Source organism: Balaenoptera borealis (assembly GCF_965194805.1).
Source record: "Balaenoptera borealis genome assembly, chromosome: 9".
NCBI lineage: Eukaryota > Metazoa > Chordata > Mammalia > Artiodactyla > Balaenopteridae > Balaenoptera > Balaenoptera borealis.
Window position 1 is genome coordinate 7,726,791 of NC_138873.1, and position 25,583 is coordinate 7,752,373.

The 25,583-nt window shown below is 57.0% G+C and overlaps 2 protein-coding genes across 3 annotated transcripts in view; both read right to left on the bottom strand.

Moving 5' to 3' along the window:
- Nucleotides 1-2,470, bottom strand: part of LOC309634461 (solute carrier family 22 member 1) — a 34,218-nt gene extending 31,748 nt beyond the window's left edge. Inside the window, exon 1 of one of the 2 annotated variants that reach the window (XM_082404575.1) lies at nucleotides 609-2,470. In XM_082404575.1, the coding sequence (XP_082260701.1) occupies nucleotides 609-1,019 (411 nt within the window). In that variant the 5' untranslated portion in view covers nucleotides 1,020-2,470. The remainder of the gene's footprint in view (nucleotides 1-608) is intronic. The other variant, XM_082404573.1, reaches the window with a different exon arrangement.
- A 9,128-nt stretch (nucleotides 2,471-11,598) lies between these two features.
- The window catches only part of IGF2R (insulin like growth factor 2 receptor), a 110,016-nt gene continuing 96,031 nt past the window's right edge, over nucleotides 11,599-25,583 (bottom strand). Inside the window, exons 39-48 of the mRNA XM_082405765.1 lie at nucleotides 25,198-25,344; nucleotides 23,939-24,173; nucleotides 23,107-23,243; nucleotides 20,865-20,979; nucleotides 19,990-20,136; nucleotides 19,235-19,422; nucleotides 15,819-16,005; nucleotides 15,185-15,337; nucleotides 14,123-14,192; nucleotides 11,599-13,395 (exon numbers count right to left, since the gene is read on the bottom strand). Coding sequence (XP_082261891.1) covers nucleotides 12,997-13,395; nucleotides 14,123-14,192; nucleotides 15,185-15,337; nucleotides 15,819-16,005; nucleotides 19,235-19,422; nucleotides 19,990-20,136; nucleotides 20,865-20,979; nucleotides 23,107-23,243; nucleotides 23,939-24,173; nucleotides 25,198-25,344 — 1,778 coding nt within the window. The 3' untranslated portion in view covers nucleotides 11,599-12,996. The remainder of the gene's footprint in view (nucleotides 13,396-14,122; nucleotides 14,193-15,184; nucleotides 15,338-15,818; nucleotides 16,006-19,234; nucleotides 19,423-19,989; nucleotides 20,137-20,864; nucleotides 20,980-23,106; nucleotides 23,244-23,938; nucleotides 24,174-25,197; nucleotides 25,345-25,583) is intronic.

The following is a 25,583-nucleotide window of genomic DNA, read 5'->3' on the forward strand; positions in this document are numbered from 1 at the left end:
GTCTGCTCAGCACCTTCACGCTGACCCCTGTGAAGGCAGGGCGTTATCGTCGCTGGTTTACTGACGAGGAAACTGAGGCTCAGAGAGGTTGAGTAACCTACTCAGTGACGCTCAGCCAACCCGGGGCCTGGCTGCGATTCTGTCTGACTCCAGGGCGGCTTCCACCCGCCTCAGAGGCCAGTGGTTAGCTGTCACGTGTCCATGGCTCCTGAATGCGGCAGGGGGGGGGGGGGGGACGGGGGGCGCTTCACAATTCTAACAGTGGGGAAGCTAGACCCCAGGTGAATTCTGCAGGCCTGCGGAGGAGCCAGCGGGGCAGAGAGAAGAGGAGCCCCGGTCTCCCCAGAGACCCGCGTCCAAGCAATCCAGCTCAGCCCGGCTCTCGATGGTCTCTCCTCGGTTTCTTCCTCTAACACCCAGAGTCTGTGGAGGATTAAACAAGGGAAGGTTCCCGAGGGCCCAGCCTGCAGCCTGCTGATGCCAGCGTTCGGGGGGCACAGCCCCGCTCCCGCTTTCCTGACGTGAAGCTGAACCTGCTACTCTTTGTCGTGTATTTCCTCCCTGGCCCGAAACCCACAGGCTCGCCCCAGCGCAGCGCCCGCTCGTACCTCGGTCACGATGGAGGAGCCGGGCGTGTCGTACACCCAGCCGTGCCGACAGGGGCCCAGAGGCAGGACGCTGCTGTTGGCGGCCAGGCCGGCCAGCGGGTCCACGCAGCCGAGGGCACTCTGGTTCCAGTCGACCTCGTAGCGGCGGCACCGGCGGGGGAAGGCCTGGCCCTCGGGCCCCGGGCCCGGCACCGTGTAGTTGAGCTCCTCGGCCAGGCTCCAGCCGCATCGCCGGCTCAGCTCGGCCACCCCGGGGCTCCGGCAGCGGTGGTCCGGGGTGAAGGCCAGGAAGACGATGCCCACGTAGATGGGGGCGAAGGCGGCAGAGATCAGGCACAGGATCAGGAAGGCTTGCTTCTGGAACCAACCGAACTCCCCGACCTGCTCCAGAACGTCGTCCACGGTGAGCATGACTGAACCAGCACCCTCATAGCTCTGACCAGACCTCTTCGGCCGCAGGGCCCGGGGTCAGTGTCTCATGTGGGTTTCTGTGCAATGCGCTGGTCTGAAATCAACTTGCTGTCTAAGCATAACACCCCTGGAAGCCAACCAACTGGAAATAATCTCTCACCCTGCGGACGGGACTCAGGCGAGCGCGGGAGGGGGACTGGCCGAATCGTTTGCTGGGCCAGGGAGTGCCCTGGGCGGGGGGCCTAATTCTGTTGAGCTGGAGTTCACAGCGCAAAAGCAGCGAGCAAGGGCGCCGTGAGCCCCCCCGCAGTCTCTTCCAAAGGGATTGCCTACTTTAAAACTCTTTATCATCCAGATAAACCAAAGACAGCATGCTGGCCGCCAGGCACAGCTACAGGACCTACTACTTGTGATTGGCATCTGATGCAGGGGGGAGTGAGGGTCTGGCTGGGGTGATGGGAGAGCCAAGCCCGCCAGACGGACCCGTCTCCCTACCTCCTTGTCCCAACGTAGGACGACCACGTTCTCTGGGACCCACGAGGGACTTCACCCAGCTTCACTACGTCCCCAGGCAGGCTCCCGGCTGCTGGTCTGTGAGGCAGCCTGAATCCCCAGGAAAGCGGGCCAAGGGGGCCGTCTGGGCACAGACCTCCATGGGCCCCGGCCAGAGATGCTGATAGAAGACCTCAGAGAGCCACAGGCAGAAAACGCCTCCCCCTCCCCCCACCTCAGCCCAGACGTTCAGGCCAGGTCCCTCCCTGTGCACACAGGAGGGACAGATAACAGACGCAGGGGCTGCCACTGCACCGTCTCGTTCCTGGGACTCTTGGCTCTTCACTCTGTGGACAATGGAAGCTGGCCGCCGGCTGGTCTGGCAATACAGCCCGCCTCAGGGGGCTGCAGCTCTGCAAACCCCCTCCCTGCCTGGACTGAGCGCTCACTGAGGGGGAGGGAAGGAAGAGGGCTGGGGGCGGACCTCCGCAAGGCAGGGCCTCGGCACGCCCAGGCCAGGCGCTGAGTGAGATAATAGAAACTGTATCTTGGTCTGCCCCCACCCGCCCTGTTCCTGGCACGGGGGCCCTGAAACCCTTGACACTTCCCAGCGATAGGAGTGTCTTCTGTTCAGCGAGGTGGCCCCAGGTGGGCTCCTGGATGGCTCCTGGCCTCAGGAAAGACCAAGCCGTGATTAGAGACTTGGAACTTTCAGCCCTGCCCCCATTCTCTTGAGCAGCGAGAGGAGCTGAAACTGGGGTTCATGGCGACGACGTGGTGAAGTGTCCATTAGAATCCCAGCAGCCGGGGTTCGGAGCGAACACACCCACACACCCCAGCCCCATGGGGACAGCAGCTCCTGCTCTGGGACCCTCCCCGACCTAGCCTGTGTATCTCCTCTTCTGGCTGTTCTTCTGATTCTTCACCATATCCTCTAATAAACTGGCAAACCAATCAATGTTTCCCTGTCTTCTCTGAGCCGCTCTAGCAAATCACTTGAATCCAAAGGGGGAAGAGGTCATGGGACCCTGATTTACAGCTAAGTCGGACAGAATTGTGGGTAACCTGGGGACCTAACAGTGATTGGCATCTGAGGGGCGGGGGCAGTGTCGTGGGTCCGAGCCCTTAACCTGCGGGGTCTGACGCTCTCTCCAGGTAGATGGTGTCAGAATTGGGCTACACTGTGGGACACTCAGCTGGTATTGCAGAGAAGTGCTTGGCGTGGGGAAAACACCCCACATTTGGTGACCAAAAGTGAAGTGTCCTGTGCGAGGAGCGAAGGGGCCTCCCGGGAGCAGGGAGAGCTGGGTGTTCCCTGCATTGGAGGAAGCTACTGGGGTTTTCTAACACAACCAGCCCCAAATGCACGGGCTGCCCTGAGATGAGTCCTCGGCTTGGGAAGCAGCCAGGGTGCGGTCCTGCCCCCAACACGACCTCGGGAGGAAGCAGGACCCTCCCTGCCCCCGCCTCCCCGGCCAGGCCGGACACCACTGCCCACTTTTCTCTGGGGAGAGAGCAGCCTCCCGGCTCTGGGCAGGGGCGCCGTCCGGCTCTCCGTGGCCTGGGAGATCTTTGTTCCTCTTAGACTGGAGAGCAGGGAGGCCCTCCCCTCGCCCTGCATCACTCCCTCCCCCCGTCTCCCAGCCCCTGGTCCAGGTGCACATCGGGGTGGCCAGGTCCTCCTGGGCTCAGATTGCAGAGGGCAGAAGCGACCAAGGCCCATGGGTAAGTGCCAACTGGGAAAGGCCGGTGCCACCATCCTCACTGGCCTCTCGGGTGACGGGCCAGGCTCCTCACTGATCTTGATATTTACGTGATCTTGCGAGAACCCTCGAGCTACCCACGTGTTAGAGACAAGAAACCAAGGCCCAAGAGGTCAGTCCCTTGTCCACTGTCATGCTGCTGGCTCTCGGCCAATTCTCAAGAAATCGATTCACTGAAAGCCCCAGGGCCAGTGACCAGTGACCAAGTTTCCAGGACTCTTGTGCTGCCACTCAACTTGCCCAACGGCCAATGAAACACAGATTTCACGCAAATATGCTTCTTTTGTTCCAGGACAGTTCACCCCAGGCCTTGGGACCTCCCGAGGCCTCGGAGGTAAGAAGAGAGGCCGGGCTCCCCTCCGGGAAAACAGAGAAGGCAGAGGCGTCAGGGGCAAGCCCAGATCTGCAGGTGAAAAGCCGGCCACCAGGGCTGCCGAGGTTCAGGTGACCCTCACGGTGGCGTGACTTCACCACGACCGGGCTGACTTTCCAGAAGGGCTGTGGGAGAACGGGCCTGCCCGCCGCCCTGCGATCCCGGCCCCGGAGGCCCCGCTCCTGCCGCCACTGGGCCTCCTCCTCCCGGGCTGTGCTGCAGCGGGGCGGGGACGGGGTGGGCCGCGGCTGTCGCGGCACCGAACCCCAGCGTCGCTGTTTCCCTCTCCATGCTGTCAGGAGGGGACCGTCCTGGAGGAGCAGACCTCTCCTCTCGGCCCCTGACCCCAGGACCGTCTTCCAAAGCAGCACCGCTCAGTAAGGCCATTAGGGGACAGGTGTTATCTACACCGAGGAGCACGGAAACGGCCGGAAGCGTGGGAACAGCACGGGAGCCCGCCGTGAGGCTCCGGCCTGGCTATCAAAGGCCCAGCCTTTCTTAGGGGCACGGACTGTCCCTCACACCCCAGGCTCCTCCCCGAAGCCAGCGGCCGGCTCTGATGGCTCTGCTTTGCCTGCACCCAAGCCGCTGACACAGACGGCCGCCACCCAGGATGCTCCCGCCCAGGCCTCAATCAGGGGACAAAGCAGAGGAGCCCTCGGCCTCCACCTTCTCCTCCAGGGACCGGGACTGTCCTCCCAATGGCCTGCGTCTGCCTCAGCTGCCCATGACAGTCTTCTTGTCCTCACCTGTCCCAGGACACAGGCAGCAGAAGCCGGGCATTATTAAATCCCTACCTACCCTCCCCACTTCCAGAGCTCAGAGGGCCGAGCGCGCACAGATGCCGCCACTGAGGCTGGGGCTCCCGGGACGGGGCCCGGCCCACGAGTGCAGGCGGGAGCCCGTTCCGTTCTATTCCTGATGACGCTCCAACATTCCAGGGTGGGGTAGCCTCGCGACACGGTGTGGAAGCCTCGTCCAAGAGAACCCGCCAGCCCTCAGCTACCCACTGCCCTGTCCCCGCCAAGGGACCCACTCACTCACCCACTGCACAAAGTAGAGCACCTACTGTCTGCCAGGCTCTGCTCTGGGCACTGAGGACGCAGCAGTGAACAAACAAACAAACACCTCAGAGCAGAGATCTGTACTCAGCAAGGGAAACGCTGGACTGTATCATAGTAGGCGGGAAGTGCGACGGAGAAGATCTTGAGCAGGAAGGTGCGGGCTGTGACCGCAGAACCAGCGGTCAGGGATGGCCTCTCAGAGGTGATGTGAGCCTTGAGGGAGGGAGGAGGGCGAGGCCCGCGGATGGAGGAAGAACGTTCCAGAGAGAGGGGCCGGCAAGAGCAGAGGTCCGGCGGGCTGAGCGAGGAGGCCAGCAGGACTGCCGGAGAGCCAGCGGAGGGAGCAAAAGGACAGACGCTGGAGGGGCCACGGGCCAGGGCACAGGGCTCTGCAAGCCCTGCCAGGACGAGGGCTTTACCCTGCGGGCCCCCAGAGACAGCCTGAGCCTGAGCAAGAGGCCGGGCCCAGGTGGCTGGGATGGAAAGAAGCAAACTCAGGATATGATTGAAGGTAGAGAGGAAAGGATGTGCTGACGGACTGGGTGTGGGTATGAGAGCAAGCGAAGAGTCCAGAGGCACCACGGCGTTTGGCCTGAGCATCTGAAGGACTGGCTTGCCCTTAACCGAGGGGACTAGTCTGGGGGCTGCTGTGAATCGGGCCACGTCCGAAGAGCGTGTGGACAGCGCACGGGAGAGGGGCTTTGGAGTCAGCGAGCCCATTCAAAGCCCGCCTCCATCAGCACCAAGCTGTACGCTATACACCTTCTAAGCCTTAATCCTCACGACTGCAAAATGGGTCTGCACCTGCCCCACCCCATGGCGCGGCTGTGCGGATCAGAAAGCCTGGGGCGGGAGGCAAGCTTTTCTGTAAAGGGCCCCGTGGTAAAGGCCCGGGCGTAGCGGCCTTTCTGGGCCGTCTGGTCTCTGCAGCTGCTCCCCTTCAGTCCAAGCGCCAGCGCAGCCCTGGATGAGTCGTAAATGAACACGTGCGCCCAGCTCCCCACAGAGCTTCATTTCGGGACGTGGAAATTTTCGTTTCATCTAATTCTCATGTGTCACGTAATATTCTTCTTCTTTTAATTTTTTTTGACCATTTAAAAACATAAACCCCATGCTTAGCTTGCGGGCCAAACCAACTCAGGTGGGACACAGCAGATGGACTTAAAGCTCAGGCCTTGGGTCAGGGTGAGCGGTCAAAACAAACTGTTGTTATGACAGCAGGGGAGAGAGTCCGATGACTCCTCCTGGTTGTGCACAAATGCACAAATTCCCCCTCTTGGATGACATGCGTTTCCCAGGCTGGTCTCTGGTGAAAATCCAAAACAGAAAAAAAGAAGAGACAGTTAAGGGAATTCCCTGGCGGTCCAGTGGTTAGGACTCCTTGATTCCATTGCAGGGGGCATGGGTTCAATCCCTGGTCAGGGAACTAAGATCCCGCATGCCATGGGGCCAAAAAAAAAATTAAATTAAATTAAATTAAAAAAAGAAAAGACAGTTAAAAGAAGAGACTCAGGTCCATGGGACTCAGAAACACTCTATTTTGCTCACAACTGCCAAGCTCCACTGTGCCCAGCAGATACAAAGTATTCAAGCAACAGTTCTTACATTGATGACTGGATCTAATTTTACGGGTGTGCCAGCACTGTGTGCGTGTGTTGGCATGTGTGTGTGCGGGTGCGGGGGTGTGTGTGTGCGTGTGCGCGCGTGTGTGGAGGTATGTGTGCGGGTGCGGGTGTGTGTGTGTGCGTGTGTGTGCGTGTGTGTATACACAAGTAGGGGTGCCCCTAAGGGGTGTTCAGAGGGTCCCAGGAGCCCGGCCTGAAAAGCGTCTGTGTTCTCCACCTCCTGAGTGCACTGTAGCTTCTGTTCCCAGTTAGGGGCTGAACTGTGCTCTCCCACCCCAAACTCACATGCTGAAGCCCTAACCCCAGTACTTCAGAATTCGGAAACAGGGTCTTTAAAGAGGTAATTATGTTAAAATGAGGTCAGTAGGTTGCGCCCTAAACTTATACATAGAGTTTCTTATTTATATAGAGGACAGTAGGACACAGACACACACAGAGGGCAGGGCGACCATGTGAATACCCGGAGGAAGGCGGCCGTCTGTAAGCCAAGGAGAGAGGCCTCAGGAGGAACCAGCCCTGCCAACACCTTGACCTCAGACCTCCAGCCTCCAGGACTGTGAGAAAATTAATCTCTGTTGTTTAAGCCCCGGTCTGTGGGCCCTTCTCTCCCACCAATGCACTGAGCGCGGACCAAGCACCAGCTGTTACTTCTCAGTCTCCATGCTCACCCGGTAAAGCAGGAAGCACGCTCTCCTCACATGAGAATCCAAGCTAAGCAACTAACTAACTTGCAGGAGCTACTTGGACGCAAAGCCAACGCCAAGCCTGACCCCTCCCTTCACAACCTACCCACCGGCCACCTCCAGCCTCATTCCCACCAGTGAACTGGCCTCTGAGGGGCTAGTATACACGGGCAGTTAAGGGCGCAAATCCTGAGCCAGAAGAACTTGGTTCAAATGCCATCTCCGTGTTTCACCAGCTGTGACCTTAGACTGACTGCCTAACCCTCAGAGCCTCAGTTTTCCATCTGCAAAATGGGATACCAGGAGTATCCACTCCACAGGGTTGCCATGAGGATTAGATGAGTTGGTATCTGTCAACTGCCTGGCACACAGTTAAAGATGTATCCGCGCCAGCTGCCACCCCAGGGCCCTGCACCTGTGGGCACAACTCTAACCTGCACGGTGACTCAGGAGGTGCGCTAGTGTCTCTCATGGTACCTGGCCTGAAAGACTTTCAGGACTGTTTGCATGGATTTTCTGCATAGCGTTTTCAGGAAATCCCAGGAAAGGCGACTGGCGTGGACCATGATGGGCATGAAAGGCAGTGAGAGGTCATGTAGGGCAGCCTGGCCTAGGGGCCGGCGCCCGGCACAGCCATGGGGTCCCCCTCCACGTGTCTCATCACTGCCCGGCTGCTCTGGGAGGCTGTGGGCTCCTGGAGGCCAGAGGCTGGGCTTCTGGTCTCTGGATTAATTCCTGTAACAAAGTACCACGGGCTGGGTGGCTTAAGCAATGGAAATACATGGCCTCACAGGTCTGGGTGCCAGAAGTCCAAAATTCAGATGTCGGCAGGGTTGGTTGCTACTGAGGGCCGAGCGAAGGCTGCCCCAGGCCTCCGTCCTTGCCCTGCGGATGGCCGGCTCCTCCCTGTCTCTTCACACCTCTTCCCACGGTGCCGTCTGTCCCTGTGTCCAAATTTCCCCTTTTTATAAGAACACAGCCCTAGTGGGTTAGTTAGGACTGACCCCACTGACCTCGCTTGATCACCCCAGTAAAGACCCTGTCTCCATGTCACATTCTGAGGTACTGGGGTTAGTACTTCAACATGTGGATTTTGGGGAGACGAGATTCAACCCGTAACAACGTCTATACCCCAGCATTCAAATGTGGGGAAATAAATGAAGGATGGGGTCAGAGCACCATTTCAGTGGTTCCAGTACAGCGGTCCATTGGTATCCACAGGAGGCTGGTGCCAGGGGCCCCCATGTGTCCTGAAATCCGGGGACGCTCAAGCCCATAGCCACCCTCCTCCATACTCACAGCTCCGCATCCACGGATTCGGCCAACCACAGAGCGCGTAGTACTGTGGTATTTATTGAAAAAAATTCGTGTCTAAGTGGACCCGTGCAGTTCAAACCCGTGTTGCTCAAGGGTCAACTGTACTTCAAGATCAGGGCTCAGGGTCAACTTCTTGGGGAACTTGACCCCAAGGAGAGAGAAGTACTGGGGCGACACAAATGGCGGGGGCAAGGCGGGGGGAGGGAGCGGAGGCTTCCTCTGGGGAGGGCAGGTCTGAGGCAGCGGGTGCCCACTTGGCCTTGTTGTCATTAATCAGCAGCGGTGTGTTCTCGAACAGACAACCCACGACCCTGCTCCTCGGGACTGTCGAGAGAACAACAGAGCCGTGCCCATGGTGACAGCACCCTCAGTGGGCTGTGCACGCCCCACCAGGTCCCCCAAGGGGACACGGGCCAGCATCCAGGGACTGCTGCGTGCCGTTCCCCTGCTCGGAGACTCACCGGCCACGTTTCCTACTGTAATTTCGCCCAGCAGTGTCTCCTTCTAAAGACTCTCTGAGAAGCCTCATAGCAACAAAAGCCATTTACCTTTCATTCAGCATTTTCCAAACTTTCTTGAACATAAATCGTTTCCAATTTTTGCAGAACATCTGTCATAATCACACAGAACAAGTGTTCCGTGGGGCGCACTTCGGGAAATGCCGCTATACGACAATTCGTCCGTATGCCAACGCGATCTTCTAGTTCAGGTGTGATTTCGTTCATCCTGAGCCCCTCGCCTCTTGCCCCGTGCTTCCAGAACGAGTCCCAAAGCCATGAGGTGGGCAGAGCAGGACAGGCCTCGTCCCAGCGGCAGGGGAGGCGAGGGCGTCCCTGAGGGGAGAGTGACCGTCAGGCGTGTCAGAGCGCCATCAGGATGAGGAGGGTGACCTCACGTGTCAAGGTCACCAAAGTCAAAGAAAGGCTGAGGAACTTTCCAGACAGAGGGAAACTCAAGAGAGACACGGCAACTGAATTGGACACGATTCTGAATGGGGTCCTCTTAGTGAAAACGGCGTTGCATTGACAACTGGCAGGCCCACGTGGGTGTTCTGGGTCCGGAGGGCGCATTGTGCTCGCGGGGGGTGACATCCCGAGGGGCCTGGGATGACAAGGCACCAGGGAGGCAGCTCACTCTCGCACAGTTGAGGGAAAACAGTTCTTGGTCCTGTATGTTCAAATTCTTTGTATGTTTTGTCAACTTTTTTTTTTTAATTTGCAGCCAAGGGTCACAGGGTCTGCCTGGGAACCTGACCCTCTACGCACCCACCCCATGGGATCCGGCACCCACGTCACTTCCCCGCTCTGGTGGAATGAGGCTTGCTCCCCGGGCCACCTTCTCCAGGACGGCGCTGAGAGCAGCTGCCGGGTGACCTGCATTGTCACCTTGTCCAGGGGTGATGACCAACAGGACCACTCAACTTTGCTTTCCTCTAACTCCGTATCAAAGTAACAGTACAAATTTCATTGAATTTGATTCACAAACTGGTCAAAACAAAATAGAATAAGAGGTAGAGAAATATGAGTAACTAATAATTCACGGCCTAACTTTGGCCTTTCCCTCTCTGTTTAGGGGAAACACTGTATTTCCCCCAGGGTGGTACTGACAGCGACTTCCACGGGACTCTTCAAGTTCCAGGACTGTTCCAGCCTTACCTCTGCAGCCCCTCCAGCCCCTCCGTCCCCGAGCACATGGCGGCCTGTCTCCGGGCCCACCCCAGCCCAGAGAGGAGCTGCAGGACCACCCGGACAGGCCACCCCACCCGGGCTTTGTGCAGCGAGCCACCCGGGTACCCGTCCTTCCAGGAGGCACAGCAGCTCAGCTTCCCTTGAGAGACACCGGCCCGACGTCAGCCACGTTCATTTGGGGAAATAAGAAGTCATGTCGTGAAGTCAGAGTCGCGAGGATTCTCCAAAGCTGGTGAAGGGGGTTTTGTCAATCTAAGCTGGCCAGTACCTTCCGCTCCCGAGGCACACCATCCCCTTGTGACCTGATCCCCTGGACGGGAGCCAAGACCTCCATGCCCACTTCTTCAACTGGTACAAAGGGACCAAAGAATTCCTTCTGAATGCCCGGGCAGCCGTCGGCCTCCCTAAAGGAATCCTCGGATATCAGCCTATGTCAGAGGTTGGGGGAGAACTGGATTCAGCTGCGTTTAGAACGCTCTTGGCAGGAGCCGCGTTTCCACTCTCCCGTGGATTTCCTGGGCCCAGGGTTTGCCTACACCGTCCTGACCCTCCACTTATCCCATTCCTCCACCATTCAATGGACAGGCTCAAAAAAGCGGAGGGGCTTAAAAAATTTGGTTAAAAGGAAACTAATTACAATCTTAAAAGATTCTAATTCCTATTTGCTGCCAGGGAGCGGTTTCCTAAACTACCTGTGACCACAGCTGGCACGGACTGTTAGTCTGTTTGCAGGGGCTCAAGAAAAGAGCCTGAGCAAAAGCTTCACGCACACGGTCACTTCCCCATCCCTCTGCGGCCGGCACGAGCTGGGCACCAGGCAGGTGGCCCGAGGTGCAGACAGAGAGCTTCCCCACCATCAAGTTTACCAGTAGGGCCAGTGAGCACCTGCAAGTGCCCCTCCGGACAGAAAGGGCCTCCTGCGTCTTAGCAGGAAGGGAGTGGCTTGGAGAACAGCCCCCTGGACACAGTGTCCGATGACCAGCAACTCTGGCGTCACAATGTAAACCTTTATAAGACCCCAGAGTGTCCGTCTCAGGAGAGACATTATAAAATCCTTAAAAATAAAAAAAAAGTCACCCCAATTGGAAATAATCAGAAAATGAGGTGGGAAGGGTGCTAACTCCGAGAAGTCCAGTCATTGACATTGACATTGACATTGTAGTAACCCCGTTTGGTCTGCTTTCACATTAATATCTAAGAAGCTCTCATTACGTGTCAGCAATTTCAGATGGAAACCAAATCTGTGCAAGAGAACCCCTCCTGCCCCCACGTTAGCTTGGGCTGAGCACCAGGACGCTTTCTGGTAGCATGGGATCTGCACGCATGGTGGTTGTTTTGGTCATAATACCCTTTCTCGGAAGGAGGAAGAATCAGGTGTGGACGAAGCTGACAGAAGCCCGGGGGCCTCGGGTGAGCACCGACACGCAGGGAGACTCCAGAGAGAAAGCTGATGTGCTGCTCGTGAAGGGTCGGCTGCCATCCGGACATGTAACAGGAGGCACAGAGATGGCATTGGGCGTGGCAATTAACCAGGCAGCTTTTCACGCTCATGGGGAAAAAGCAGGAACAACCAGTTAATAATTTATCTTTTATTCAAATTGTTGAATACTTCATATTACAGTAAATTTGATTGAAAAAAAATGAGGAAAGAAATCAATTTTTAAAAATACACTCATGTTGAAATCAAATAAGCCAGCCAAACGGAGTACAAACCAAGGAACCCTGTAGGTTGGTTTGCTTTCCAGGATATGAATACCACTGAGTCTATATACAGTTCTATAATGCAAGAAAAGTCATTCATTAAACACTTCAAGAAAGGAGCCAACAGCCGGGAAGGACAGTGGTCTCGCCCTCCCGTCCTGCAGACTGAGAGGCCGGCCTTGGCCGACCCCCCTCCCCACCCCCCCCGAGCAGGAATCCACGTGCAACACTAGGGGCGAGAATCTGGCCCACTGGCTTTCATGCAATTTCCGTGAGTCACGCACTGTGCAAATTAAGGCTTCTTATAGGTCGAATAGTTGATAAACACTTTTTTCTTAAAAAAAAAAAAAATAAGCACAGTAAAGGTGGTATCATGAGAACCTGAAGAGGTGAGACCTACACCCCCAAGTCCGGAAAAAAGTCTGACATCTCAACTCCATTCTCTCTCTCACACACACACACACGCACGCACGCACGCACAAATCAATCTTTGGGTGGGTTGTTTGACTTCACCAGCTGGCGGAAGAAATACTGATAACTGTGCTCTGTGCGCCTAGGACTGAAGACGTCATGCAAAAAGCTGCAGCCGTTACTGAGGCAGACAGCAGGCAGACCCTCCAGAGCCCAGGCACTAGGGACCCACACGTGTGTGTGTGTGCACGCACGCGCCCTCACGAGACAGGAGCAAAAGGGAAAAGAGAGAGAACGGCAGAGTCTAACCTAGAGGGCATGTCGTGGAGTTCAAAACCTCGTATGGAACCACCCGACCGCCCCAACAGCCTCCCTGCTAAGGGATGGACAGATAGATTACCCCCTGCCGGCAGGAAAAAACTGTTGTTGTTGTTGTTTTTTTCCTTTTTCCCAAACCTGAGTAATTGTCAAAGTCAATAAATAGGAGGAGAGAATTAAATGCTAAAATATAATGATCAAATACCCTACAGGGCCTAAAGCAGCAAGGGTTTTCCGCAAACGCAGCCCTCTGTTCCGAGACGCGTCTGGCCCGGGCGCGGTAGGAAGCGCCCGGCGGCCACGTTCCGTGCGAGGACTTGGGACTAAACACGGGGCCCCGGCGCCGCCCTCCAGCAGCTGGAGCGATGCCCCATCCCGGTGACCACAGAGAGCGGCACCCACCTCCTCACCCTCTCCCCCATCACCAAAACTCTTCCCTTTTGAAACAGTTTTTGTTAAAGGCAAAAATGATAGAAGCATCACGGAGTCGAAGTCTTATTTGGTTGGAGGTGCCGGCGGAGTCGCCGAGCGCACCCCGCAGTCTAGATGTGCAGGAGGTCCTCGTCGCTGTCGTCGTGGAAGGAGCTCACGGGCTTCTGTGCGGCCCGGGGCCTCCCCCTCCTGGCCTGCTCCACACTCACCAGCCCCACCCGGTCGTCCGCTTGCTCCCGAAGCGCCTTCCTCGGCGGGGGCCTCAGTGGGTGCACGCCTTCAGCCCCGGCCCCTCTGCCCGGGTGCACTTTCACCTCCGGGAGGGTCAGCACCTCGTCCTCGCTGTCCTGGTCGTCCCCGTGCAAGGAGGTGAGGGCTTCGGCTTTCACGGACTTGGTAGTGACGTGGCCGTTCTCCTGCCCCTCCTTCCCGGGCCTCGGCGACGGCAGCTGGATCTCTTCCATCAGCCACTCAGTTTCGTTCTCGTCCGCCTCTTCCTCCTTGTTCACCTGCCGGGACACAGCAGAGACCGTGGGTCGGCCTGAGACCTCGTCGGCCTCCTCTGGCCCCCTCCCTCCATGACCCACCCAGAGGCGGGGCCCTCCTCCCAGCCCACCGCAGCCATCACCGTCCCGTGTCCCCCCTCAGGGAGAAGGGGAGGGCTGGCGACTGCCAGCTCCTGCTGAGACCCAACCACAGCAGATGGTGTCGGGAGGCAGGAAGGCGGCCAGTGACACGGCGGCGGTGCCGGGGGACGGGGCCCCTCTGCTCCAGGGGCCCTCGGGCAGCAAGGACAGGAGCCGCGCGGGGGACGCGGGGACGAGTGTAGTTGAGGGAAGGCTCCCAGAGAGCAGCTGGCAGCACACTCAAGAGCCACGAGTGCATTTAGGCCCTCTGGCCTCAGTTTCTAGACAGTTATCCTAAGGAAGACATCCAAATGCCAGAGGCACAGAAATTTTCATTACTGTCTTTTTTTGTAGAATAGCCAAAAAAGTAGAAGTAAGCTAAATACTAAAAACGCTGTAAGAAATCAGCGGCAACCACAATGAGAAAAACTTGAAGGAAAAAGAACAAAACGTGTGTTCGGGTTAAGAGCAGAGGGACGTTTTCCCTTTGTCCATTTCAAACTTCCCGCGATGACAGGTTCCTGTAGTCGCTGACCGACATCATGACAACAGTTCGATCGCGTGCGTGCGCGCGTGCGAGTCGCCCAAGACCTCGGCAGGCATCAATTACCTTCGAGTATTTGTAGGACACGCTTGCGCTTCTCCGACAGCAGCTGGTGATCTTGCTCATCACCGTCTCCCTGGAAGGAGCCCCACGTTACTCCAGGCTGGAGCCACGCCCCCTCCGGCTCCCGAGTGCCCGCCGCCAGGGGGCTGCAGCCCCAAGAGCGAGCGCTCCCTCACCCCACCGAGCGCTCCCTCACCCCACCGCAGCAGGGCTGTAAACCAGTTCAGCAGGAAGAACGCTCTAGAGTCAGACAGACACAGATCCAAATCCTGCTCCCCGTTTTCAGGGTGTAAGAAGGGCCAGAGTGGGTTTCCCAGCACTTGTCCTTCTGCTTTTTCACGTCAATACGACGACCCACACCTTCCCGCCACCCCAGGGCTGCGCCGAGATTACTGGGCCAAGGGACGAACGCAGGGCCGGCTCACACCCAGACCTCCCGCCCCGATCCTGCGTCCCACTGACGGCCTCTCAGGGTTGGAATGGCTGCGGTCAGCACTCCCCGACCCTCTCTCCTTTGCCTCTGGCTCCTCGGGCAGGTGAGAGAGGCAACAGGCAGCCCCAGAGCTGGACCATCCCTGCGCTCTGGACAGGGCTGACCACACACAGAGCCCTGGGCCTCATTCATGCGTTACATGAAATCTGCTGGACGGTCCTGCTGCCTGTGAGTGACAAGACCTTTCACCAGCACAGGGGAGCCAATGGAGGAGGTGTCACACCCGGTACCTCACAAATGCTCCCCTTTTAAAGGGCAGACAAGTCAGCTGATCAGAGGGAAGTCAGCTCGTGACAGGTGTTTAACTCTCTGTCCATCTGTGCACACGTGCAGAGAGCCACATCCTGGGAACAGGTGGGCAAGGCCAAGGCCCGCAGAGCATCTGCCACGTGACCTGACAGGGCCCACAGCCCTGGTCAGACAGGACACATCGCCACAAGGACGCAGACGTTTACAAAACACAGCTTTGGGGACCGCTTCCACACTTCGGCTGCTGATGGGCCCAAAAAAAGGAGCCCAGATTCCGACTCTGAACCACTGACCGGTGCCCCGGCCCACTCCCCTCTCCTTACCGGCGCTCCTTCTTATGCAGCAGCAGGCCGAGCAGGCAGCCGGTGAGCGCCACCAGCAGCAGGCTGAGCACGGCCCCCACGGCCTGGCTCCGCTCCGAGAGCCCCTTGCGCTCCTGCGCGTCGTCCCCGGCGCTCTCGCTGTCGAAGCCCACCCTGCGGGGAGGCCACACCACTCAGCCACCGCCACCGCCAGTGCCTAGCGAGGCCCAGCTCGGGCGGTGGCCCTGCCTTCGCAGCCCCCCCCGCAGCGAGACGAGATCCACCAGAGGTGGAGGACAACAGCGGGCAAACCCCTCTGATGATGAGACTGAGGCGGGAGGACGGGGAAGGGCGATCCTCCGGCCACACAGCCCTTCGCCACTAAGGGGACGAGAAAAGCTGAGCTTTGGGCAACACGCCTCCCCCAGGCCTCGCTGATCCCGCTGCAGGGCCCCGAGAGCACAGAGGCGCTTCTGGAGCAAAGACTCAGGGACACACTGGCCGCCCTCGTCTCCCGGGAACACAGCTCTCTTCTCTGGGAAGAAACAGTGATCACAGCCCAGGTAACAGCTTCTCCCTCCCAACAACTCATCTTGGGACACAGCCTCAATGCTCCTGGAGTTAAGGGAACACCGTGGGGCAGAACCCCACTTACCCCAGAGGACACACAGCAGAGGTGTACCAGGAGAAGAGGTACTGGCAGTCGGCGGTCTCGTGGCTGAACTCGGGGATCCCGTCCTTCACCAAGGGGTCACAATGGAAGAAGATGGTGGAGGAGACAGATTTCGTCTTGTCTTTTCCACACTTGGAGGAAGAGGCAAACACCACATCCAGATCGCCATCTGTCAACAAGGCAGGCGCACACACAAGCACAGCACCATTACCATTGGTGTTTCAGTAGTGGGCCAAGTTTACTTTTTCATTGCCTGTAAAAAGTCTGCAGAGACTTAAATTCAGACGTAAGGGTCCTTCATCAAATGTCCCAGATGAGCTCTCACAGACTGCTCAACACACATTATGGGGCCCCTGCCCTAAGTCAGAATGTGGGAAAGACTTGAACCTTGCCCAAAAAGAGGTCTGGACTTTGTCCTCAGCTAACAATATGATCTGGAGGCGGGGCTGCCTACAGAGAATCAGTCCACCTGGAGACCGAGCTTGACCAACCAACCAACCAGCCAGTCAACCAACCCACCAGTCAACCAACCAATCAGTTAACCAACCAACCAGCCAGTCAGCCAACCAACCAACTGAGTGATCAACCAGTCAAGCCTACGCAATGAAGCCCCAATAAAACCTCTGGACACTGAGGGATGGGCGGGCTTCCCTGGTCAGTTCCTGAGCTTGTGTGTGTGTGTTGTCACGTTCATGCTGGGAACACAACACGTCCTGATTCCACAGGGAGAAGACAACAGAAGCGTCCGGCTCCCCCCCAGACTGCACCCTACACACTCCTCCCACGGGCCGGCTTTACTCTGTATCCTTTCACTGTAACAAGCTGTAAGCACGACTACACAGCTCTTAGCTCTGAGCACCCCTCTGGTGAGTTATCACATCTGAGGCGGAGACGGAGCCCCCTGAGCGTGCAGCTGCTGTCAGAAGTGAGAGGCGCCTGTGCGGACTCTGCCTTGTGCGGACAGCTTCGTGGTTGGAGACTCAAACCCCTCACGACCGGCCACCACTGGAGCACCGGGGAGCGCAGCGTGTGCAGCCTGCGGGCTGGGCTCGGGAAGGCCCCGCGCGTCCTCACTCACAACCGGCTGGGCCGTGACCCGAGTGGGCTGTCCCCCAGGCTGGAACGAGGGCACAAGCTGGTGAGCCGGTGAGGGGCCTAGGTGGCAGCTCTGAATCTCAGCCAGAATCTCAGCAAGCGACGGGCTCTGCGGCTTCCCACTCTTGCCCACTCGGATGAATGCAGACTCGTGAAGGGCGTTAAACTGCATTCTTCCTGAAATGTGGACGAAGGCTTAAAACTAAACCTACTTCCTAGCGCTGGTGAATGAAGGCAGAGAAAAGGTCCGAAAATGATTTCATTAACCAAGAATAAATAACCGTGCGCACACAAGCGTGCGTGTACACACACACACACAGACACACGCACCCCCTGAAGCTGGGGGGCCGCAGGAGGCCAGCTAGACTAGACGCAGGCCTCGTGGACGCAAAGGTTCTCACTCCAGTGGCCGGGCCCCTGACCAGGGCTGTGGCGTGAAGCCTGACCACTGCTGCAGGTGCACCAGCAGCAGTGCCCCTGGGTGTGAGGAGAAGCGAGCACGGAGCTGGGACAGGCCGGAGGAGGAGGACGGGGCGGGCGGAGGCAGTCCAGCAGGAAGGCCCGTGGAGAGGCGGCATGGGGCCTGCAGGGGCTCGTGAGTAATCTGATGGCTGGGTCCGGGTGCGTTTGCAGGACCAGCTGCTAATAGAACGGGAGTCTGTCAAAATCTTCCAGGCGGTTTTCAAAAGAGCTTGGACTTTCCTTCTCTGCAGAGCAGTGGCCTTGGAGGCATTTAAAGCAGCCCTTCAGTCAGTCAACAGACATTTACTAAGCACTTACTACAGGGCCAGGCCCTGAGGACAGCACCTCAAGAGAGGGCCCAACCAGCCACTGCACGACTCCAGCATCCGACCCAGAGTCACTGGAAGAGAACAGAGCACCAGCGGGCTGACTCCATGACAGGGAATCACGGAAGCGAGCCAGACTGACCTGGCAGGTCTCTGCCCAGCGTCCCGTGGGCGCTGTCAAGTGCAGCGACCAGCTCGGTACCTGAGCACGGAAACGCCCTCGTCTAGGCTACACCTACTCAGGGAGCAGCGCTCCCCCTCCCCGCCGGGAATCTCTCTCTCAGCAGCCCTTTGAAGTCAAAGTCAGCTGGTTTTGTAAACACATTTAATTGTTTAAAAAGCGAGTTCATTCACTTGGTTCAAAAATCAAATCATGAAATGGTATATAGTGAAAGACTAGTTGTTTAAAACAAAAGCACATGAGCTGCCTCCTGGAAATATTCTTTCAAGGTCAAGAAGGAATCAGGAAAGAAATAAGTGAGGGCAATTAAGAGGTACAAACTTCTAGGTACAAAATAAATGAGTCACGGGTATGAAGTGTAGAGTGTGGGGGAATATAGTCAATAATTATGTAATATCTTTGTGTGGTGACACATGGTAACCAGACTTATCGTGGCGATCATTTTGAAATAGCGTTGTAGGTCAATTATACTTCAAAAATAAACTCACAGAAAAAGAGATCAGATTTGTGGTTACCAGGGGAGGAGGTTGGGGGGAGAGGGAATTGGATGAAGGTGGTCCAAAGGTACAAACTTCTAATTATAAAATAAATTAATAATAGGGATATCATATGCCACATGCTGAACATAATTAACCCTGCTGTATGTTACATTTGAAAGTCATTAAGGGCGTGAATCCTAAGAGTTCTCATCACAAGAAAAAATAATTCTTTTCTTTTTCTTTAATTCTGTATCCATGTGAGATGACAGATGTTCACTAAACTTGCTGCGGTCATCATTTCATGATGTATGTAAGTCAAATCATTACGCTGTGCCCTTTAAACTTACACAGTGCTGTATATCAATCACATTTCAATAAAACTGGAAGGGAACAAAAGGAACAAAGGAAGAGCTCCATCAGTGCAGCAGAATGCCCTCCTCCACACCCACCCGAATGCTTGGGTCAGGTCTCTCTTTTCTTCTCATCCTTTTGACAAACCCGAAACCTCCTACCCTTCTACAGTAACATCTGAAGTTTCAAAATAAAGACATATTGTGACAAAAACCATACCAAAGGAAATTCCGGACGTGGCCATGCACGCCCACCTCACCACCTCTGGTTTAGACCAAGTTTTGCTTGTTTGTTTAGGAGGTAAATCTTCCCTATAGCGAACCGCTCTGGTCTGACACACGCTGCTCAGTCCGCTATGACAAGCGCGTGTCAAGACACAGGATCGGACCCAGGGCTTTTGTGCTAAAACTGATCTGACGTTTCAACTGCAGGGCGTTTGTTCATGAAAATACGTTACAGTTCCTCCAAGGAAGTTAAACGTGGCACATGGAGGGAGAGAGTTACCTTGAACGTAGTATTTGGTTTTGTCAGAAGTCCCGACTTTCCTACTGAAGTGCTGGTCGTTGGGCTTCACCTGACAGATGTTGGCCCCGGAGCACGCGGGGTTCGTGGAGCTCGTGATGGAGGACAGCTGGATCTCGTACAGGTACTTGTCCCCATTCGTTCTCATGTCCCCAGAGGCGCTGAATCGCCTAAAAGAAAAGGTCGGGTGACTCCAACGGTCCTTCAAGAGAGCCCTTTGTCACCTGGACCCAAAGCCCAGGGTACGGGGCAGGGCTACAGGATACTGCCGAGGGCACCACCTGCCGTCTCCCCGTCCTACTGCCCAGCCCTCCGCGCGCGGAGCTTTGCTGCCCTGTTCTCAGATGCTGTGCCCCGCACCATGCCCGCTTCCCCCTGCCCAGGCACAGCCCCGGACCCCGAGACCCACCCAGTGACACCGCTGAGCAACTGACTTTTTTATTCACAAACTAGTAAGCCCAGAAGTTCCTCATCGAAACTTGTTTCAGAAGGTTCCAGCTCTGACCCCTGGGCGAGGGAGGAGGGGCGACTTTACGTTTACACTCAGGAGAACTCAGCATCTTTGGTGTTACGCTCAATAGCTGAGTGGTGCTTGCCCTCTGTTTGAGCGAAATATGACGACTACCTGGAAACGGTAACTAAAACACACAAACACTTGGCCCTCTTTATCTCGCAGCCCTCGGCCGGGGAGAGATCTGAATACGTGGCAGCACCCAGAAGGAAAATGCTCCACTGACTTGAAATAAATGTCCCCGAGGCTGAAGCTCCTGCCGTTGGCTGGGTTGGTGATGGTGCCGTTCACCATCTGCACCTCCTGCGGCTTCACCGCGCAGGCCGCTCGCGAGTCCCAGCTGAAGTGGTAGGTGCAGCTGCCCATGTCGAACCTGCAGGCGGCACACAGACCATGGTCACGGCCACCCTCCCAAACCAGAGGACGCCGCCGGGCTAGGAGGGCGACTTACGATCAGGAAGATGCCCACCCAACCCATCTGCCATGTGAAAAAGCAGGCAAGCGCTTACATGTATTCTTAAAATTTAGAAACTGTGCAACGTCTAAAAGCTGGAAAGGTTTGCTCCTAGATTTTTGAATATTTGCTTTACAAGCACTTCAGACTCTCCAACTGATTCAATCCTTTGACAACGCCTGGGTCTCCCCTTTCCCAAGCCCAGCTTCTGGAAGGAATCGGTCGGTTCACAAACACAGCAGCTCACACGCTCCCTCTGCTGGCCAAACGGTCCCCCCCACAGCCCCAGACACGGAGCTGCCCAGAGATTTCCAGGATAATCCAAGAGCAAGCATCCCAGGTGCCACCGTGCCGGCCACGGGTCCCAGACAGGCTGCTTGAACAGCTGGCCTTGAGTGGCACCAATCAATGCCTTTTTGGTTACACTATGACATTCAAAGCCGGAAGCCGGTGAAATCCTGCTTTACGCATGTCGCAGCCCCCTTCCAGGGACCCCTCCCCGCGCGGGGCAGCCCCGGCTCCACCAGGCCACGGGTCTCAGCGGCCGGTGCCCCTCGCCGCCCCCAAGGGGAAACCATGGGGAGAAATTCCGACGGGGTCCCGGCAGGCCCTGCACACAGCTTCCCTGGGGGACCCCATCCCCTCACCTTGTGAGCGAAGGCCGGCCCACTGTCTTCGCACAGGTCAGCTCGATGACGGCGGATGCCGTCTTATTGTCACCACACTGATGGCCTTTTGAATAAGTCACGATGACTCTGTCATCTGAAACACAAACGACTGAACTGACGCTATTTCTAGGGCATCGCAGGAGCCCCAGTGTCAGAAGTCAAACCTGTATCATGAACAAACGTCTGTGCCTCTGGAGACTCATTACGCGGGTCATCAGCACCGCCAAGCCTGATGACCGCGCCCGGCCCGCGTTGCTGCCCGCACAGCAAGAGGAGACCGGGGTTCAGACCCCAGCCGACCCCCGCAGCGTGCGGTCCGGGGCCGAGCGGGGAGCACCCGGTGCAGCGTGTGCGCGGGGGGCCCCCGCCGTGCGCAACTTCTGTGCCGTTTTAGGCGCTTCCCCTCGCATTCCTCCATCCTACCCTGAGCCTCCCGGGAAGGACAGGGCAGGCGCCAGACGTCCACCCTCCAGCGTGACACTCCACCCACCACAGCTCTGGTTTCCTCAGGCCTCCTGGTTCCACGTGGAGCTCTTTCTGCTTCAGAAGGTTCTTCTCCACGTGGTCAAAGAACCAGGGGAAGCCCAGCCTGCAGGGGCCGCGAAAAGCAAGGCCGTGCAAAGCAAGGCCGCGCTTCCAGGGGCACGTCTCACAGGGGCTCAGCACACAGACGGTGGCTCTCGGGGCCAGCACGGGACAGTCCTCCGGCCTGACCCTCACACACCCGACCCACGTCCTTCGAGACAGGGGACGCGGAGGGGGCGGCACCCGCTGCCCAGGTGTTCTCCGGGGCATGGCCAAGGCACGGGGACCCCTCGACAGGAAGTGAGGCCCATGCTCCCGGACCCACCCAGGTTCAAGGCTGCTCTGGGTGAGTTTGTTTTAAATATTGGGCTTCGGTGAAAATTTTGTAAGAAAGGGTTCCACAGCTTTGAAGAGAAATGCTTAAACTTCTGGAACGTGGAACCAACAGGTACAGGTCTTGATGAAGTGCCTCCACCATCATACTAGACGGACAACACACTCAACCTTCCACACCTCCAGTTACCCAAGCTGTGAAATGGACTCTTAACACCTGCCCGGGCCACTGAGGACCACACGTGTACACACGCATAAATCACACACGTACAAAGCCTGGTTGCCGGGGACTGTTAACTCCTGGGACAAGAGTTCATCTCTTCACCCCACAAGGTCACACCCCCTAAATGCTCGTGGGGGTCACGGCAACTGGCCTTAGATGGTCGTCCTGTTGGGGCCCAATGGTAAGACCCCGCCTGGTGTGTCAGGGAACAGGTTTTACTAGCTCATCTTTTCATGAGGCTTCAATGTTCTAGTTTTTCTCACCTGGCTGTGGGAAACCGAGCGAGAGACGGGTCAAATATCCACGAGGACGAGATAGCAGGGACAGACCCACCCGCAGCCCCTATGCCCTTCGTGGCAGCTACGACCAAGATCTCCAACGGAGGGCGGGCCTTGGGCCAGGAGTTCTGGCCACTCCTGCCGGGGGGTGACTCGCCCCACTTCCAACCTGCAGAGTTGGGGTTTTTCTCAAGGGTGACAGTGGTTCCCCAGAACTCCCTTTCTCCCTGTCAACAGCTGGAGTGGACATACGGCTCCCCGTGCTCTAATCAGGACAGCTCGGGGACCCCCTCCAGCCAGACAGGCACACTGAACATTGTTTCTTCCTTGTCCTCCCAACACACCTGACTGTTCCTAAACTAAGAAAACCCTGCCTTTTCCTTTGACATGATGAAAGACTCTTTCACTCAACAACCAATTGCAAGATGAATTTTCTATTAAAACGAGCTTCATTTTGTGTTTCCGAATTAAAACATTACGAAAATGTACCCTGAATCATCTTTACCAGGTTCTCATGTCAGCGTTTGGCTTCCCCGGATAAACACTTGCACATATACACAGAGGCTGGAGCAGGGACTCAGAGGAACCCTGAACGTTCTGCCCTCCTCCTGAGGACAAACACCTCCCCAGGATCGCCCAGCCCTCTAGACACACAGACTAGGACCTGCCATCTCGGAGGACACAGAGCAGTACTTACTCTGATGCTCCGGGAGGTGCCAAGTGCCTGAGAAACAGTCACTGAAAATAACACCTGGAGGCTTCAACCAAAGCCAGCGCTGACCCTCTGGTCACAGGGGGACACCTCCACCTTCCCGACTCTGACACGACACCTGTGACCATGCAACAAGGGTCCAGGCCTTACCTATGACGTCCAGCTTCTGTGTGTGAACGAGCCCCAAGACCTGGACGTCACCAGAGGGGCTCTTTTTGCAAACGCTGGCTCTTTCAGAGCAGTCCAGGGGCCCTTTGTATATTTTCTGACACAAATTGATGTAGTACCTGTAAAATGACACACAGAGAGGCAAGGTCAGTGTCTGTCCTGCACACTCGGGGGCAGCTCCTTCCATTCCTTCCAGAAAAGGTAATCGTTCTGATAGCGAAGGATTTCGCAGCACCTCTGGACGCAGCACTGAAACAGGTCTCTGGGTAAAGATAGGCCAAAGAGCGGCTGGATGCTGAAGAAGCGAGTGTGCCAAGCAGGCACGTGGGGTGAGTGAGCCCCGAGACTCGGGTGGTTTAGAGTCAGGACACGCAGCGGCTCAAACCCCGGCGAGTTGTTCCCTCGCTTACGGCTACTTAGGCCCTCCAGGTCCACGCTCCCCCCTGCCGTGTGGACGGAAGGATCCCGGAGCGCCTGGGGGAAGGCGCTATGCACGGAGCAGTCAGTCCAGCTAAGCCACCGTGGGCCAGCACGGCCTAGGGACTTCGGGCAGCAGAGCCGGGACGACACACGCAGCCACGGACGGCTGCCCCTCACAAACATGCACCAAACCGAGACTAATTCCATCAGGCCCACAGTGGACCAGCGTCTTCTCTGGGTTCTGAAGGTTTCTGTCGCCTCTGCTTCCAAACCACCCGCCGTGCACCAGGCCGCCCTGAGCGTCAGAGGAATGAGGCCATCCCGCCTTCAGGGTCTGAGCTAAAGCACCAAGCACCCAGCCCGTCAGCACGCCGCCGAGGTGGGGGGCACTCACGAGGTCCCGTCGTGGACAAAGAACCAGGAGCTGGTGAGGGAGGACAGCAGCCGCAGGTCGTAGGTCTTGTGCTTCTGGATGAACTTGCACTCCATCTTCTTCGGCGGGCAGATGACTTTGGTTTTCCACTCAAACGTCACCTCACACCCACGAACTTCACTGAAGACCTGTGGCCGCCCCACATCGGCATCCTCGTCGCACTTGAAGATAATCGCGGACGTCCGGTGGCTGTTGGCTGGGGCAGCACATGGGGACCAGTCAGACCTGGCCTGTCCCTCACTCGTCCTTAGGCTCCTCCCCGCCTCCGCTGCGCTGGCCCTTAGGGACCCTGTCCATGCCTGGCCGCTCCCCATGCAGCCCCGGCCAGGTCTCGTCGTGTTCCATTCATGTATCTCAACCCTAAATAGACCGAGTTCCCTCGGGGCACAGTATCTCCTTCTGCACTTATCAACCTCACAGCAGTAGCGCGGTGCCTTGCAGACAGGTATTCGGTATTTGATTAATGTATGAATGACAATAAAAAAAGACACCTGTAATTCATTACCTAAAAACGTGTCATCCGACAGACCAGGAGAAAGGCCCTGTCTTAATAAGCCTCCAAACAAAGCTACAGTAGTCCCTTGTAAACTTAACATTTCTAACTCCTTAATTTGTATCATTTTGCTCCCTGATGACTTACAAACACTCAACTTCTCCAGCATTTATCCCATCGCTTTCCTTGGGAACTCACATCAGTCTGTGCCACGTGTGTTACTAGGACTCCCTCGCGTGCCGGTTCTCTATGCGGCAGCAGCAAGGATGCTGGGCCCGGCTGCCCGTGAACCCCGCCCCTGCCCAGCCCAGCCCACCACAGAGCAGACGATCAACCGGCGAGCCCCTGCAGGCCCGATCACCCCCTCACCACCCTGCAGACCCGGGACAGGAGCGATTCTGCTGAGAGCGAACGGGAACCACCGGTGCTGAAAACCGGTATGTGGGCACGAGTCCCTCGGGCTGGGGAGTGGGCGAGCTGACCACCTCGAACCTGCCCCCCCCCACCTGGCCCTGCCGCGGAGTACATTCACGGTTACGCAATACATCCCACAGAACAATTAGAGACGACTTTTCTTCGTGGAAAATAGCCTTGGCTGGAAGATTATATGCAACAGAATCACTGCCGTTTACTTGGACGTCCAGAAAGATCTGAGCACGAAGCAGGCCTACCACGGGTACAAGGTTACCTCACCGGCTTGGCTGGGACCTGGCGCTCTCCCACTTACAGTGTCTGCAAAAGCCCCACTCGTGGTCTCTGTCGTAGTTTGCGGTGGTCGCACACCAGAGCCTGGCCCTGCCCTCCAGAACACACTGCTCGTAGCTCTTCCCATTGAACACGAAGGGGAACACACACGGGTCGCCTTCTTCAGTTTCTGGAAAGAGAAGAAGTCTGCGTGACCCTGATTATCAGCACCACGTTGGCTGGCCTCACCAGGCGCCGTCACCTCAAACAAGGACTCTGCACAGAAACGGTCACCCTCAACCAACGTGGGGACTGCGAGGCCTCCCGGCCGCAACGTGACAAGCAGCTCGAGGGCCCTGGGGCTGTTAGGATGCATCGTCCCATGGCCCGGGCCAAGGTCCCGGTGCTCGCAGCGTCCACAGCATCATT